Source organism: Sebastes umbrosus, chromosome 21 (genome assembly GCF_015220745.1).
Source record: "Sebastes umbrosus isolate fSebUmb1 chromosome 21, fSebUmb1.pri, whole genome shotgun sequence".
NCBI lineage: Eukaryota > Metazoa > Chordata > Actinopteri > Perciformes > Sebastidae > Sebastes > Sebastes umbrosus.
Genome location: NC_051289.1, coordinates 14431247 through 14448197, shown reverse-complemented (window position 1 = coordinate 14448197; position 16951 = coordinate 14431247). Strand labels below are relative to the sequence as shown.

General features: G+C 39.3%; 2 protein-coding genes across 3 annotated transcripts; both read right to left on the bottom strand.

The window, feature by feature from the left end:
* Nucleotides 1-679: 679 nt before the first annotated feature.
* Nucleotides 680-7991, bottom strand: msrb2 (methionine sulfoxide reductase B2). The gene is made up of 7 exons (XM_037756377.1): nucleotides 7985-7991; nucleotides 3146-3153; nucleotides 2875-2994; nucleotides 2070-2167; nucleotides 1641-1717; nucleotides 1265-1412; nucleotides 680-1071 (listed from the first exon to the last, which is right to left on the bottom strand). The coding sequence occupies exons 3-7, from the start codon at nucleotides 2987-2989 to the stop codon at nucleotides 940-942; spliced, it is 570 nt and encodes a 189-aa protein (XP_037612305.1). The 5' UTR covers nucleotides 2990-2994; nucleotides 3146-3153; nucleotides 7985-7991; the 3' UTR covers nucleotides 680-939.
* Nucleotides 4324-13883, bottom strand: armc3 (armadillo repeat containing 3). Of its 2 annotated transcripts, none has more exons than XM_037756370.1 (18): nucleotides 13755-13883; nucleotides 13504-13562; nucleotides 12852-12969; nucleotides 11395-11520; nucleotides 11119-11187; nucleotides 10856-11031; nucleotides 10554-10748; nucleotides 10137-10320; nucleotides 9874-10026; nucleotides 9677-9785; nucleotides 8877-9126; nucleotides 8503-8639; nucleotides 8048-8216; nucleotides 7815-7909; nucleotides 6383-6466; nucleotides 6060-6209; nucleotides 4946-5108; nucleotides 4324-4747 (listed from the first exon to the last, which is right to left on the bottom strand). In XM_037756370.1, exons 2-18 carry the CDS (start codon nucleotides 13549-13551, stop codon nucleotides 4541-4543), a joined length of 2433 nt encoding a protein of 810 aa, XP_037612298.1. In that variant the 5' UTR covers nucleotides 13552-13562; nucleotides 13755-13883; the 3' UTR covers nucleotides 4324-4540. The 2 variants fall into 2 exon arrangements, with proteins under 2 accessions (XP_037612298.1, XP_037612299.1); XM_037756371.1 differs by having other exon boundaries at nucleotides 10856-11028.
* Between the last annotated feature and the right edge of the window lie 3068 nt (nucleotides 13884-16951).

The following is a 16951-nucleotide window of genomic DNA, read 5'->3' as shown; positions in this document are numbered from 1 at the left end:
TATGAGGTACTTATCCATAGTCAGTGTATTACCTACAGTAGATGGCGGTCGACACAACCCTGGTTTGGAGAAGCAAACAGGAGTTACCACATGGAACCAAAGCAATGTACTGCTGTGGACAGGGCCAGCAGCAAAACTTATTTTAGCCACCTACAAGAATCAATATCAGTTCAAGTGTACGCTATATTTAGAATATTTTTGGGAAACTGACTCTCTTATCTATGTCCTCACCAAAGCCACCAGACTCCATTGAAAAAACCTGGGATTTTGCCTCGCAGAACACAGGGCTTGCTGGTCTACCGTTGCCTCCATCTGTTAGTTTGTTGGTGCTATTGTATGACTTTGGTGAATCTGAACTAACCAAAGTCACACAATAACACAAACTAACCGATCGAGGCAACGGTAGACCAACAACTCCTGTGTCCTGCGAGGTAAAATAACTGTTTTTTTTCAATGGAGTCTGGTTGCTCTGGCGAGAGCATAGATAACAGCTTCAGTTCCCCGTCGGAAACATAGACTGAATAGCTGTCTCACAGCAAGGTAAACTTGCGAAAATATTCTAAATATAGCGTACACTTAAAGTGATATTGATTTTTTTTAGGTGAGCCTTTCTCTTAGGAGGCTAAAATATGTTTAGCTGCCGCCCCCGTCCACAGCTTTGCTTTGGTTCCCTGAGGTAACTCCTGTCTGCTTCTCCAAACTGGGGGCGTGCCGACCGTCATCTACTGTCTCATCCACCGACTATGGATAAGTACCTCATACAACCCCACCTCAAAACAGCCAAACTATCCTTTTAAGACACTTTGTTCCACACAAAGTGTCACACATTTTTAGATCAAAACCGTGGAATGAATGCTCTGACATTTAGGTGGTCCTTCAATTTGCCTCTTAAATGGACTGATGTGAAATGAAACATAATTGCGTTTTCAAGTCCAGATATTAATCCTTCTCATCCTTGTCAGGTTTGCCGTTTCCTCTGGGTTCAAACGTGAGGGCCACGCTGTTGATACAGAACCGCTGACCTGTCGGGTCCGGTCCATCCTCAAACACATGACCCAGGTGGGAATCACACTGCATCAAACACAAACATATAAGTCATAAACCAACCAAAAATAACACTTGTATATGAAGAAAATGATGCATGAAATTCTCAATGTAAATATTAAACAATTTGCTTTATTAAAAAAAACACACACAAAGCTACATTAAGTAGAGCAACTAAAGCAAAGTGAACTTTGGCTTCATAGCGCAGAGAACAACTCACATTTTTACAAAGGACCTCTGTCCCAGCACTACCCAGGCTGTTGTCAGGGCGACGAATGACGGAGGCAAGGCTTTCGTCCCGCTCCCATGTCCCATGAGCCTCTTTGAATGCTGGCCAGCCTGTCCCCGAGTCATACTTAGCCTCTGAACTATTGATAGAGGAAGGAACATTTCCTCAATGAGCATCTGCTAACACATTTCTATATAAAGACAAAAATTCTCTCATGGCTGTCTGTCTAAGTAAAAAAAATCATAGTAATATTGCACAAAGCAATTCTGACAGTGCATACACATATATCAAACAGTAATAAAAATAAATGCAAATATAGAAAATATGTATAACTGGAGAAGTGTTCACACATTAACACTCAGGTTACCTGAAAAGTGGAGCCTCACAGCAGACACAGTGGTACATCCCCACTTCAGCATGGTTAAGGTAGATCCCACTAAAGGGCTGAAAACACACACAACTGTTAGATTTTGGTTTTGCGTCCTTAAGCTTTTTGATTATAAGGATTTTGTAAGTGCAATACAGTAACTTGTCTTCTTATTATTCTTATTCCTATTATTATTATTATTATTATTACACGCTCTGTGTTTCAAGCTGATAGCTTCTAATCATAAAACACCATGTTTGTAGCTTGACTGGTTGAACCTGACAACAATGCAAGTGATGAGCAAAGTCCACCTGGAACTGTGCCGATTGTTAATCAGATACATATTATGTGTGTCAGTCTGGTAGACAGAGATAATGTTGGCTTGACACAAATCCCTGTACGGATGTGCATGCTGTATGCAGTACTCACCACCTCAGTCCCCCTCTCCCTCGTGACTACATACTGTTCTGGGGTCAGCTTCTTCTGCCAGTCTGTACCCTCATTATAACGGGTGAGAGACTGCAGGCCTGCAGAGGTACAATGAAGAAGTCACAGTGGAGTTTTGTTGTGCATATACTGAACATAGTAAAATAACATAAATACATTGGTTCTGATCAATCAAGTAGCGTAAAATACACATAAATAAAAAAAATGTTTTGACAGCAATCAATTATTAAAATCACTATCTATTGCAGGATTTCCAAAACCTTTTCAAAACAGAACCCACAACATTAGACCACATACCCTGAACACTAATATGGTAAATTGAGAAAATGTTTACTATTATATGACTTAGAACTTGGTCATAAAATTTCACTTAATCCTAACTCCTAAAATACAATTAAAAGTAATGGAATTAAATGTATTAGTATTAACCAGTCCTTTTTGCACAAGCAATAACTGCAGCATGGTGCACCTGCAGGAGTTTACAGCCTGAGATGCTTGAGTTTTGTTGTGCATACTGAACAAAGTAAAAGAACATTAAATCCATAGGTTCTGGTCAATCAAGTAGCCTAAAATACACATTAATTAAAAAAATGTTGTGACCGCAATCAACCGAAAAAGTAAGTATTAGTATTAACCACAGTCCATTTTTGCACAAGCAATAACCTGTAGCTGCATGTTTCTTATTGTTAGTACTTGGTGAGCAAACTGCAGCATGGTGCACCTGCAGGAGTTTACTGCCTGAGATACTAGATCAGAGTAACAGTAACAGTAAAGAAACCAAAGGTACCTTTAGATGTGGATAGAGGACGCATGAACACCGGGATCCTCCTCGGTAACACCGCGGATCTGGCCGTGGCATGCTGAGAAACTACTACGAAGAGACGGGCGACGAAACGAGACATGGTTGCTGCAGCAGTTGTGTGTCTGTGTCTAAAGTCAAGTGCTGATATCAGAGGGAGCCAAGTGCGCTCGCTGAGTCCTGATCGTTCATGCCGAGGCGAGTTCTCGCTGGTCCTCTATCGACTGATCCACTCTGTTATAGCTGGGTGACCTGTCACACCTCCAGCTATAATGTAGGTTAAAGTGGACAAGGTTCACTGGCTCTTTTTTATTGCTAGACAATGTGCAAAGAGCACCATAATTGTGTAGCAGCTTTATGGCTCTAAAAAAAAAAAAAGCTGAATTTGGAGGAACAATCTGTCAAGTCAAGTTTATTTATATAGTCCACAAATCACCAATTTGCCTCAAGGGGCTTTGACCCACATTTACCAAGGGACATAGGAAGTGTGTGTGTGTGTTTTTTTTGTTTTTTTTCAACAAAACTAGTAGTATTGCACAGTGAGGTAATTGTAAACCAAAAGATATAATGGGAACTCTGAAATTTTCAACAACAAACAAACAACATTTGCAGGTGGCATTTCATTTAATTCTCACTCTGCAATATTATTTTCCACTTGTGCAATTTTGTTAATAGTCTGTTTATTTTCAATACTGTATATACTGCATATTTTGTTACACTTTGTTTAGCTCTTTTTTTTTACTGTTTTAGCTGATGCATCTTATTTTTTGCACTATCCCCTTTGCTGCTGTACACTGCACATTTCCCCACTGCGGTACTAATAAAGGAATATCTTATCTTATCTTATCTTAAATAATAAATCAGACACATATTAGAGTAGGGCTGCATATAATGATTTTCATTGTTGATTAATCCGTCTATTATTTTCTTGATTAATCGATAAGTTGTTTGGTCTAAAGTGTCAGAAAATGGTGAAAAATGTTGATCAGTATCTCCCAAAGCCCACCAAAAATTTCTTGTTTTGTCCACAACTCAAATATGTTCAGTTTACAGTCATAGACGAGTCAGGAAACCAGAAAATATTCACATTTAAGAAGCTGGAATCAGAGAATTTTGACTTTTTTTTCTTAAAGAATTACTCAAACCAATTAATCAATTATCAAAATAGTTGGCAATTAATTTGCTAATTAACAACTAATCGATTAATCGTTGCAGCTCTATATTAGAGGAACTCTATTTGAGTTTAGATGAGTAATCCTAGAATGCAGTATGTCTCCTGACAAAAATATATTTTCCTTACAGTTATTTGACCTCAATTGAGTTCAAACAGCAGATAAAGACCTGATAATCAACTCTAACATTTAACTGTGGTGCAGCACCGTGACACTGTTTGACCCCACCAGTCTTTTCTCTTCAGTTACAACATTGTGAGTCATCTGAGGTGAAGAACCAGGTTAAACCAGTGTGTTTATTAGAGAAGAACACTAACAGCATTCTTCATTTTGGCTTGTGTTTGCACCAAAATAATCAACTGACATATTGAATAATACTCTACAAATACACATGCAATACAAATCAATATCTATAATGCATGTGAGTAAAATGTCTGGTCACAGCATTATGTACTACAGTATTTGTACTCTACAGTGTTGGTCTATATAGTCTGGTATTGCTCAGCAGCAGGGGTACTGGCTGTCAGCAGTCTTCCAGGCTGGTGCATGAGGTCTACTATATAGCGACAGGGCTGTGAAGAGGGCTCATTCCTGGAGGGATTCCCATTGAAGAGGAGTACCTCGTTCCAAGCCCGGTTGTACTCGCCTCTATCAAGTGTGCAGCTTATTCCGATGCAGTCAGCCAGACACTGAAATGCAAAAGAGAGAAGAGGGGTCGATTATGATTTTGTAAAGAAGAGATGGATGAAATGGAGAGGGTTGTAATAATAATACTTTAAGTGGAGGATGGGGAGAACTTGAGAAGGGGCTTAATTAAAAGATGTGGGTGAAATGTAAAGGAAGGGATTGCTGCTGGTGATGCTGTGTGGTAGCTAGGTTAGTGGTACCTTGAAGAGAAGTGCCCTATGGCAGAAGATTCCCCTGCTGATCAAACCGATTGGAACGACATTACACTGAAGGTGAAACTCGAGCTCGCTGAGGTGCAGCACCCATGAGAACTCGTGCAACTTTTCCATCTCCACCGCTCCGCCCATGGCTTCGCTCACCAGCCTGGCAAATCCAAATCCATGCACACAAAACTCATTACAATGCAGGAACCTTCAAAATGTGCGGTGTGTTTGTTCTGCATCCTCACGGCTCACAGTGGTATGCTAGGTATAATGCTGTTAAATGCCACTTCATATTTAGTAAACCTTTACCAACAACTTATGAGCTGGGGTTCATTATAGAAACTGTAGTCTGAAATACTGTATTATCTCAGTTTAGGATGACATTTAGGATTTGTGGTATTACAGAAACATGTTCGTAACTGCATTTAGGAAAAAAGTCATATATAAGGATAGGAATTCAGCTATTACAGAACTCTCCTAACTTAGGGATTTCCCAAGTTATGAATCCTAAATTCAAAATGATTGCCAAAAATGGCAGCAGCAATGCTGTTAGGACTGTATGACAATGACAATGAAGATGGGGAACAACGTGAACACCAAAATATAATGATTGAAAGGCTACTCAAACTGTATGATGATACTTTAAATGTCCCAGACCATGTATTAATGGGTATATAATATCGACCGCCACAATTAATTTTAATCGACATGTCCTGGGCCGATAATTGAGAAGAAAACTCCCCGAAAAGATGCGCTTTCCTGTCCTCCCTCGAAGAATCAAATTTACAGTGATAGTTCGGATTTCTTAAGTTAACATAAGATAGGAGGTCTGAGATAGGATAGGATACCGCCATGAGTTTAGGAATAGATTCTGTAATAGAAAGATAGGATTTGTAATATCTTTGAAACATAAGTTAAGATAGGAGAAGCAGTTGGGATATTTTTCTGTAATGAGGCTCCTGATGCGCAAATACAGTTTCCAGAGTGTTTCAACTTGTTTCCAAGGTTTTGGAGAATTGACAACAATGGCTGCCAGTCATATAATATGAGATGATTTTCTGTAGTGACATCTGTGCATGTTGGTTATGTGCCGACTGCATTAATCCGTCACCTGGCCAAGGCAGCACACTGCTCTCGTTCATCACTCAGTGGGATGATGGATTCTTTGGCCTCTTTAACTAGAAGCTGCAATGAGACGTCATCCATCATCTTCCACGGCTTCTCTGCAGGAGACTCAGGCTGGGTCTCCACTTTCTTCTTCCTGTGCAGAGAGACAGTGAATTAAAATGAAATCTGAGTCAGTGTCTTAAAAATAGGGAAGAATACTACTGGACTATACTATACTACTGAGAATACTTCTGGCAAAAAAATAAGCGAGGCAGTGTTATACATACTGTACGTATTCCCACCACCCACATCCACAGACACTCTCACCTTGGTGTCCTGCGGTCTGCCTTGCTGCTGGTGTCTATTTCTAATGGGTTGCTCTGCCTCTCTTCTGGCACATACACCGTCTCTCTGCAACAGAAATACACAGTTTATATAACTGAACACGGCACCGTTATTCTATTTTTCACTGTTCTTTTTGTATATTTCAGTTGTTGCCAGGTGTGTACAATATTTGGGTGTCTCTTTCTGTACTTGTAATGCACAGTAGCCTATGCACATTGAAATATGTACAGTATGCATGTGTGAGAGATCCTACTATTCTTGTCTCTGAAATGGTTTGCCAATATTCAAGAGAGGAGTATATGCATGCAGCACATGTAGAAACACATAGAGGCACACATACACTCTAATAATAAGCAATGACAATATGCTGTTGTCTTTCATTTGTGCGCACATTATTATTATTATATAGATAAGAGAAAATTAGAAGGTGCCCAGTGAGCAAATGTCTGCCAATACAATCGTCCAACACATTATTCCAATCTTTTTTTGCTCTCTGCTATTTTAAAATTATGGCCAAAAAAGATTTTAATTGTATGATTGCAAAACTTCTGGAGCTACAATGCACTGTGTTTGATCATTAGAGGAAGAAAAGTAATAAAAACAATTCTTATATTAATTATATAAGAGCCCTTTTCCTTTATAGAGTTAAACTTGGGTCATACTAAGCCATGGATGAGACCATAGACGGATTACATAACACACTGCTTAAGAATGCCTGAGATGTTGTGTGTGTGTGTATGCTGAAGGGGGGACGTGGTGGAAATGGGGTGGACCAGAGGTACCCTGAGGGGGTAATACTGCTCTCTTTGGTAAGGTTAATTCATCAAAATGCTGGAAGCTTGTGGGAGCATTAGTGTGTGTGTGGGTGTGTGCATGTCCAGCCAGACACAGTGTGTTTTTTTATTGTGTGTGTGTCTCAGTCAGCGTGCATGTGTATTATGTGCAGGAATCTTCATGGCTGTGCCTGGTTGTGCGTGCAAGTCCATTAGTCTAAACACAAAGGCTCTTTTACTGTGAGTGTGTTGCCATCTTAAAAAAATGGGATCGTTTACCCTGAGAGGCCACCCTAGCAGAGCACACTGAAGGCAACGAGGAGAGAGGGGAAAAAGAGAAGCAAAAGGAAAAAAAGTGGAGTTTTGGATTGGAGGAGACAAGGGGAGGGTGATAGTAATCTCACAACCACAATAAATTGTGCCGACAAAACTACGTGGTGTGGCTGGTAGTGTAAGAAACTTGCCAAGTCTCAGACAATGCTCTACCACCATCTGTGTGATTGTTCCTGTTATTTTCCCACTCTGTACTTGTAGTGTTTCAAAAAACACGTTTGTCCAAACTTTTATTACTGGGTTCGAATATGATGCATACAAATAATAAGCAATGTTTCGTTCTAGTTGTTTTTTTAAGACAAACATACTCTTTTGCTGTGTTGAAAACAATGATGGGCTGGTGCTCGTTGACAGGCTGCTTGGACAGTTCCTCTAAAGTCAGAATCCTCTGACCTGCACAAGCCTAAAAAAAGGTAGACAAAGAGATGTGAATGCGTAAGAAATGTTAAATCCTCCAATTTTGTTATTTGAATTTAACTCACATTCCTTTAAGTGACCTATGTTTAACATCAATTTCATTAGTATACATACATACACACACCTTCCCTGCGTCATAGAAGCCATCACTAATAACGTCGGTGGAGGCCAAATGACCTGTGAGGCTGTATTTGACAGACAAGTTGTGGTTAAGCAGGCTGATCTCAGCCAACTTGCTGAAACTGCTCCTTCGATTCACTGATTGGTTAATTTCCTGAAGCAACTCCAGGGCTCTGAGACACACATAAACAGATATCCAGACACTGATGATAAAAAGCACACACTAACAAACACACACACATATGAACAAAATTACCCATACTTTCTTTTGGAGCCACACATAATACTGTCCTATACTGCCATCTACTGGCTATTAAAGAGACTACTCTGAGTTGGCTTCAACGTGCTACGCTTTTTACTGTGCTGTAACTTTACATCAATTAACAACGCTCCTCCAGTTCTACATGTAATGATTAATCAGTCATGTTCTGATGTCAATCTGTCATCTCAGTGTCTTACCCAAATTTGCACATCTCCACAGCAGCAGGCACATCACTGGCACAGACATTGATAGCCCAGCATGCACTGTGCAACACATCCTTGTGATGGGAACACAGCACATTGACCAGTGGGCGAAAGCCTCCAGCCCTTTGTAGCTATGTAGGACAGGGAGTGAAAAGGAAAGCATGTACAATATTCCTGGACAATTTAAAAGAAACTATTGTTCATAATGAATATATTTTTTTTTAGTTTTATAGATTTTGATATGGGTTAAGAATGAAAACAGTAACAGTAAAATTCAACCTCTCCAAATTTCAGAATATTCTTGTCATTAGCAAACATGACAACAAAGCAGCAATCTGAACCGTCATCAGACACACAAAAACACTAACCTCTGTCCTCGCTTCTGTGTCACAGGCCAGCACTGCCAGGCACAACGTCGTGTTTAACAGGACCTGCGTATCTGTAGACGTCAAGGGCTCCACCAGAGCCTGTATGGCTCCATGTGACAAGATACTGCAGCGGATGACCTCCTGTCCTGCCATGTTGCCAAGTGTGGCAGCAGAGTTGGCCACCGTCCTGGAACAGCTTCCATACAGCTGCTGGACAAGCATCTCATGGCCTCCTGCCTCGTACACTGCACTGCAGATACCGCAGAAATGGATGGGAGTTTTACGGAGGTGACTATAAATGCAGTCTCATAACACATCAACAGCACAGAATTTATGTAAAGTGTGTGATTTGCACAAATAAGTAGAGTTTAAGGGGAAAACAACCATTAAGAGTAAGGATAGTGAGAGGATGACGCATGGGAGGTGGAGTTAAATGTCCCAAGAACTGAAGGAGACAGTAATACTGAAATATGATGTCAGACAGTGAGAGACGACGGGTATAGGGAAGATTTGTCAGGGGATAAAATGGAGAGAAGAGAGGTAAAGAGATGTTCAGTGAGGGAGAACCATGAGAACCATGAGAAGACAGATGGAGTGTTAAATCATTTGTGAAATAGTGAAGACGAATGCACACTGCTCAACTTTAAAATACCACCTCCTTCCAAGCTTCGGTTTTAGAGACTGCATACTCATCACTTAATGTTTGAAGTTGCACATATCATTAATACTTTGTGGCATACACATTCAAAGAGCTTGAAAGTATTCATTTTCAATGTCTTTTTTGAGTCACTGTCACTCACAATGAGTTGAGCCGGTTGCTGTGTGTGAGGTTGCTGAGGGCCAGGGTTGCTGCCTGTCTCAGCACCAAACTCTCATCGCTCAGCAGCTGTACGACTGCAGGGATACCACCTGAAAAACATAAATCCAACTCATTCACACTTTCATCGTGGCGAGTGTGTTGATGTTAAGGAGGTTGTGTGAATGTGCACGTATGTACCCAGGTCTCTGAAGATGACTTTGCTGGCTTGGTTGGAGCTCATGACGGTCACAGCCTGGCAGGCAGCTGTTTTCACGCTGACGTCCGCCACAGACAGAAGCTCCACCAGGACCTTCTCCACATTCTGCTCTTGGAGCAGTTTGCAATTCTCAGCTACACGCAGAAAACACACACAGATAAAAGTAAGTGTTAAATATACTTAACGACTTCCAAACCTACAGCTGGAAAGTTACGATTAAATCTCATTTGTCTCCTGTGCTTACAGCTCTGAGCAACCATGGCGATGCATTTGACAGCGTTGGACTGGATTCCAGGCGCGTTGGGGGTGAGAACAAACTCCATCAGCCTCGTCAGCCCTCCACACTCTTGGATCAGCTGTAAGGTCTTGCTGTCACTCACACAGTTAGCAACTACCTGTAAGGCCTCAGCATGAAGGTCAGTTAAGAGCTGTAAGAAATAAACAGATATATAGGGGGCAGAGGATGTAGAGGACACAGACCTTGAATGGGATAGGAAAGGCATTAGGAGTTGAGAACAAGTGTTAATTCAAATGGAACCATTTCCAGCTAATGATGCAAACATAAACCATATTTTTTCCTCTCATTTTTATTAACACTAAAGGGCAGGATGAAGACATACTGTACATGAGCATTCTCTCTCTCACACACACACACACCTACCGTGTTACTGAGGATATCCATGACCTTCTCAAATCCTTGCTCTTTCCTGAAGGCGTCGCATGTATCTTTATCAGTGGTGACGCTCTGCAGCGTCTTTAAAGCCAAATGCTGAATGACAGGGAAGTCCGACTTCAACAGCTCCAGAAGTGGAGGGATCCCTTCCAACTCGTGTACTTCCACGCGACTTTGGTGGTCCTTCATACATACAGTACAGCACAATAGAAGATACAACAATCATTTTGGAACCATTCAATTTCACTCACACCCTTGTAACCCTCTCTAGGCTGACGCCAGTGAGTCACCTGAACCAGGTTCAAGATGACCTCTAGTGAGTTCTTCTTGACGTCGGGGTCTGGACTGTATAGGAGCTCGATTAGAGGCGACAGGCCCTCGTTTTCAAAGATCTGGACCTTACAGATGAAATCCACTGACAGAGAGGCCAGGCACAGTGTTGCAAACTCATGGACAACTATATCTTCTTGAATAGGAGAGAAAATGGCATTGTTTGTTTGTTTTTATTATATCTAGTTCTGAATCTATTAATCTTGTGGTCAAAATTATTCACCTTCTGACGACAGTTTGTCAATGATTGTTGGAATGACATCTGTTTTTTGAAGAGCAGTCTTTACATCACCTTTCAGTAGAAACATGAAAGTTAATAACAGAGTGGCAGTTATTCAGTGAGCAAACCCATCAGTCAACAAAACAGTGAATTCTAGCCAGTCAACAAATCTCTAAACAGTCAATTGCCTGACAAGCACATAGATGGTCAGGAAGATCAGTTGTACTGTAAGCCACCGAAATGTGTGTTTGCATTGATTTCATATGTTGTCTGACACACCGTTGGAGGCCATGATGCCCAAGGCCATGAAGGCGTTGCGTCTGACCAGCTTGTTCTTGTGAGCGATGAGCTGACAGAGCGGCTCCAATGCCCCGAGTCCCAGCAGAGAAACCTTGTTCTCATCTCCTAACAACAGGGGGAGACAGTGATCAGGGAAATTAAGCACGGTGCCAAACAGACCTTAGTGCCTGTGGGCATGTATTATGTATCAGTGAAGCAGCGTGAAGATAAACACTGCAATGTGATTGGATATAAAAGACAATGGCGGATAAGAGACTAAAACCGAGTGGTATTAAACATAGTTATATACATATAATGTTATATCATGGAGCCTCATAACAACACAGCATAGTGTGAGCTGTGCTTGGTTTCCTACTGTCCAAATGTGGCAGTAAGTCCTCTTTTCATATAAATAATGCTAAAAACACAAAACGTCTCCCTCACACTCACATCTGAACTGTCACAAGAGTCTCTAAAAAAACTAGGAGACACATAGCGTAGCCTGCATAGATACAAATATACATATATGCAAATACATAAAAACAAATAACCCCCTCCATGTGGAATAATGGCATTTCTGGATCCAAAATCATAATTTCATATAAAAAATATCTAAAAAATAAAAGTAAAAATCAAAGGAATTGGTGAGAAAAAAAAACAGTGCTGTTCCACTGTGTGATGCCAGTTCAATGAATCTTTGTGAACACACACATGTCCAGAGGCCATTTTAAAAGCAGCCACTAGATGAGTTTCTTTATATTACATAATATACAAGAGCTTTATGCGCATAGAATGGGAAAAATAGATGATAGTGTAGGCCTAGATCTCATAGTAAATACAGTGGTCAGCCACAAGTATATTTTGTGCATTTCAGCTGTAGGGTTGCTCACAATAAAAAGTTATGTGTAGGGGTTAGCATTTGGTAGTCTACTGTACCTTTCTCTGCAAATGTGTGGATTGAAATCATATAATCTGTGGTTCTTTCAGGTCCAATCGCTCTTGCAATCTTATTATTAATATATAGCCTCTCCTTCATCTTTTACTCAGCTTGTTCCTAATAATCGTAACACGGTTACAGTAAAGCCAGCCTGTTTACTGAATGTTTTATCTGGTGTTTTTAGATTGAGGAGAACTTGCTTTCCAAAATCTAAACAAAATAGCTGAGCAGTTAGTGAGCAGCATCGCTCACTCCATTTATTCATTTAGTATATAAATGTCTGTTTATAGAAATTGTCCCCCATGGGGTGGCTAGCTAATGGTGTAAAAGATGACAATAGTTTAGTTTATGTAAAATACAGAGGAATTGTGGCCCTTTGATGCAGAGTGCTGCTCTGCTTTAGCAAGGTAATTCATCTATAATATATAATATAAAAGGAATATAAATATTTCGGACTAGTTCCATAACAGATGTCAGTTGCACATTATTATTGATTTTGTTTGTGTTTAGTCTACTGTACCTTTCTCTGCAAATATGTGGATTGATTCACAGGCTTTGACTAGGATGTCCTCCTCTGGAGAGCTCAGCAGCAGCACTACTGTTGCTGGAGTTTTGCCCTCAACAGCTAGTGGCTCAAACTGAGTGAGGAGAGAGAGGGAGAGATGTAAATGCTTTATAATGTTGCTTTATTATACCGTCCCGGGGTGTACAGTATGTTTCCAGGCTATGGGCATCTGCTTCAATTGACATGACATATAGGAACTTTTCATAAAAAACATTAGCTATACTATATAGCTATACTGTATTATATATATTTTACTAATTATTTTCTTTTTGTTTTCTTTTTGTTCCCCCTATGCTGTACACATAAAAGGTAGGATATCTGTGTGCATGTGTACAGTATATGTGTTTAAGAGTAAATATATGTCATCTAGCCTCATTCAATGCCAAACACACACCCATTATCCACATCATACACACACACACATTCCCCTTGTGTTGTTTTTGTTTTGTTTTGTTTTTGTACTTTGTTATTTGTCTTTCTCTGTATAATATATTTTGGTATTTTTTATATATGTCCCTGCACATGTCTTCTCTTGTTTTTTTAATCACTTTATAACACAATACAAAAACACGTGAGCTCTGCTGATGAGAAAGCTTTCATTACTCACCGTTTCCTTGCATGTAATAACGCTCTCCTTCCTCACTTTCTTCCCCATTCTGTGACCTAGAGAGTTCAACAATTTGTACAATAAACAGCGTTTATTGATCACAGTCGTTCAATAGCTGCTCAATGCAGTCACATGCTAGCGAAACTACAAAGCTATAACCTGACAGCTCAGTAACGTTGTCACAAATCACGCTCACAAACCAAACAAGTTCGCAGATCACTCTCTCAAATATTCACTATCACTTACCTATTTTTTTTTTTTTTTCCCCCACTAAAAGAAAAGTGCAAGATTCATGATTAGCATGATAGCCGACCAGAAGAAGCAGGCTGTAATAGTTTAGTGTTGTGGAAAAGGATGTTGACACCGCGTTGCTAGGCAACGCCAAAAAGGTCTTAGACCATCTGTTAGCTGTGGTTAGTATTATAATAATATATAATTATATATATTAGTGTATATATATATTATATATATATATATTAGTGTGTATATGTATATAATATATATATATATTATATTATATTATATATATATATATATACAATATATATATATATATTATATTATATATATTATATATATATATATATATTAGTGTGTATATATATACACACTAATATATATTAGTAAGCCAATTTAATGTTAAAATACATCAGACGTTACTGACTTTAATTTGTGGATAGGACAAGTTTACTGACGCCAACAGGGTCGTCTGCCATGCAGATAAATAGAATATTTATTTATTAGAATAATAAAAGTCAGAATTTGGAACAAAGTTTATTCAAGGATTATTGATAGATAGATAGATAGATAGATAGATAGATAGTAACTTTATTGATCCCGAGGGAAATTCAAGTTTCCAGCATCACAGTTCCGTAGTGCAAAAACATGTCAGTAAAAAGGCAGTAAAAAAGTTAGTAGTGCAAAGTACAAAGTACAAAAAAATATACCACATATAAAAAATACAAGGACATGAAGAAACCTGTTAAAAGTGAATATAGTGCAGGGTAACAGCTGTGATACAGGAATATTAAAAAAGTGAATATAGTGCAGAAGAGACTGTTAAGCATGAGTATAGTGCAGGGTAACTCCAGTGGCTTGAAAGTGCACCAAACAACTCAAAACAAGAGTCAGTACCAACAGGAGAATACACTGTTTACCATTGGCAGAGCATTTTGGCAAATTTTTCTTGGGCGCTACCCACATTATCAGCTGTGCTGCTCATCCCACAAATGCATGATCCTTACAAGTTGGACATCATTGTGAAGGTAAATAAACAGGCTTTCCAACGATGTAAAATACAATGCCAATTAGCATTGTAACAACAGAGAAATAATCCACCAAACACAAATTTCCTTACTTTTTTTTTCTGAGATTATAAATCACTTACATAAAAAGGTCCATAAAATAAAATAAAAATGAATGGGGGGAGGGGGGGGATATTGAATAATCAAAGGAAAGGAATTTGTAGGCCATTGTGTGAGTGATGTGTGGCGTGTGTGTGTGTGTGTTGAAGGGATGGCAGTCTGTCCTGTGCAGGTCATTGGAACAGTATTGAGGTGCTGCTGTGAGGGGTGAGTCATAAAACAAATGAGCTTTATACAGCATCAGTGCACTGAGGCCTCCTGCTCTCTGGAGAGGTACTGACACAGCAATATGCTGTTGGAAAACAGCACAGCATGCACCAGAAAACCAAATGACCTCTAAAGATTCTTGTGTTGGTGGTGTGGGACATTATCACCCTTCTTCTGCCTGCCCTCCTGAAATCAGCCTCAGATTATAATCTAAACGAAAGCAATAAAACAAGGATGGGGGGATGGTTGTGATGATGTACAGGTTTGTCCTTTCTTCGACTTTAGTTTCTATTGATGTTTTTCAGTTATACACATATCAACAACATATGGGCATGTACACAGTAAGACCCACAAACATAAGGAACAATACATACAGGTGTTTGGGAGCTACACTTCCATTATTCCATACATTCTCATGTCATTTCCAACTCAATGAGTTTTCCTTTCTGCCGTCTTCGTCCCTGTTTTGGTTTTTGAATAATGTCCATTTCTCCCACTTGTCTTCCATCTGTGCTTCTTGCAGTCTTAAAAGATGTGTCAGCTTCTCCATTATGTATTATCTCCTCTACTACCCCCATCCACTGTTCATGTGTAGGGGGTTCCACTCTACCCCATTTCCTTTTGATAGCTTTCTTACTAGCTATTAACAATATCTTGACCAGATATCTATCACTTATTCGTACGTTTCCATCAATAGAATTCAAATTACACAGGTAGAGAGTCATGTAACTCAAAGTGATATCATATCCTAGTACCTTTTGTACCGTGTTGTGTATATAGGTTTGTCCTTTCTATTGCATTATTATTATTACACAAGCTGCAAACATATGGCCACCTGAAATGGGGATAGTCTTCCAGTGAATGCTACACTTTCACACTCAAGATTCAAGATTCAAGAGTTTTATTTGCCATTTCCACCTAAGTACATTGGAATTCTGAGCAGTTTACACCGAGTCAGCTTAAAGAAAAGAAAAAAAGATAGAAAAGGCATAAGGTAATTACAGTACAAAATAAGTAGCACATTCAACTCAACACAATAAGTAAATAAATTATTAAAATATAAAACGCCCTCAGTGTAGTCAATAAATAAACTAAACTACCCTCTGCATTGGAACGATACCCCCAGAATACAAATACACAGTATATATGCTCCACTCCAAAGGGATTTTTCATTCATTCATTCATTCATTCATTCATGGTGTTTCAATTGTCAATAAATGAAAATGCTAAATTTAGACCGATATTAAATTGTAGTGTGGTATTAGGATTGGGATGGTTGTGATGATGCACAGGTTTGTCCTTTCTAATGACTTATTACACGAGCTGCAAACACACTACAACTCATATGGCCACCTGAAAATGGGGATATAGTCGTCCAGTGAATGCTACATTATGCACACTCAGAGGGGGATTTTTCATTCATGATGGCGTTTTCAATCGTTTCAACTTGTAAGGATCATGCAATATATCATGCAATATATCATGCAACTTGTAAGGATCATGCAATATATCATGCAATATATCATGCAACTTGTAAGGATCATGCAATTTATTAAATTGTAGTGTGGCATTAGGATTGGGATGGTTGTGATGATGCACAGGTTTGTCCTTTCTAATGCATTATTATTATTATACGAGCTGCAAACACACTATAACTCATATGGCCACCTGAAATGGGGATATAGTCGTCCAGTGAATGCTACACTATTCACACTCAAAGGGGGATTTTTCATTCATTCATGGCGTTTTCAATTGTTTCGACTTATAAGGATCATGCAATATATCATGCAACTTGTAAGGATCATGCAATATATCATGCAATATGTCATGCAACTTGTAAGGATCATGCAATATATCATGCAACTTGTAAGGATCAT

Excerpts from the sequence above, each read along its gene's own strand:
- msrb2 (XM_037756377.1), bottom strand. The coding sequence starts at position 2,989 with ATGTCTCGTTTCGTCGCCCGTCTCTTCGTAGTAGTTTCTCAGCATGCC. Across the intron at positions 2,168-2,874 it reads TCCTCTATCCACATCTAAAG|GCCTGCAGTCTCTCACCCGT; the intron begins GTACCTTTGGTT and ends GTACCTCTGCAG. Across the intron at positions 1,072-1,264 it reads CAGAGGTCCTTTGTAAAAAT|TGTGATTCCCACCTGGGTCA; the intron begins GTGAGTTGTTCT and ends TGTTTGATGCAG.
- armc3 (XM_037756370.1), bottom strand. The coding sequence starts at position 13,551 with ATGGGGAAGAAAGTGAGGAAGGAGAGCGTTATTACATGCAAGGAAACG. Across the intron at positions 11,521-12,851 it reads CCACATATTTGCAGAGAAAG|GAGATGAGAACAAGGTTTCT; the intron begins GTACAGTAGACT and ends CCCTGTTGTTAG. Across the intron at positions 6,210-6,382 it reads GCAGACCGCAGGACACCAAG|GAAGAAGAAAGTGGAGACCC; the intron begins GTGAGAGTGTCT and ends CTCTCTGCACAG.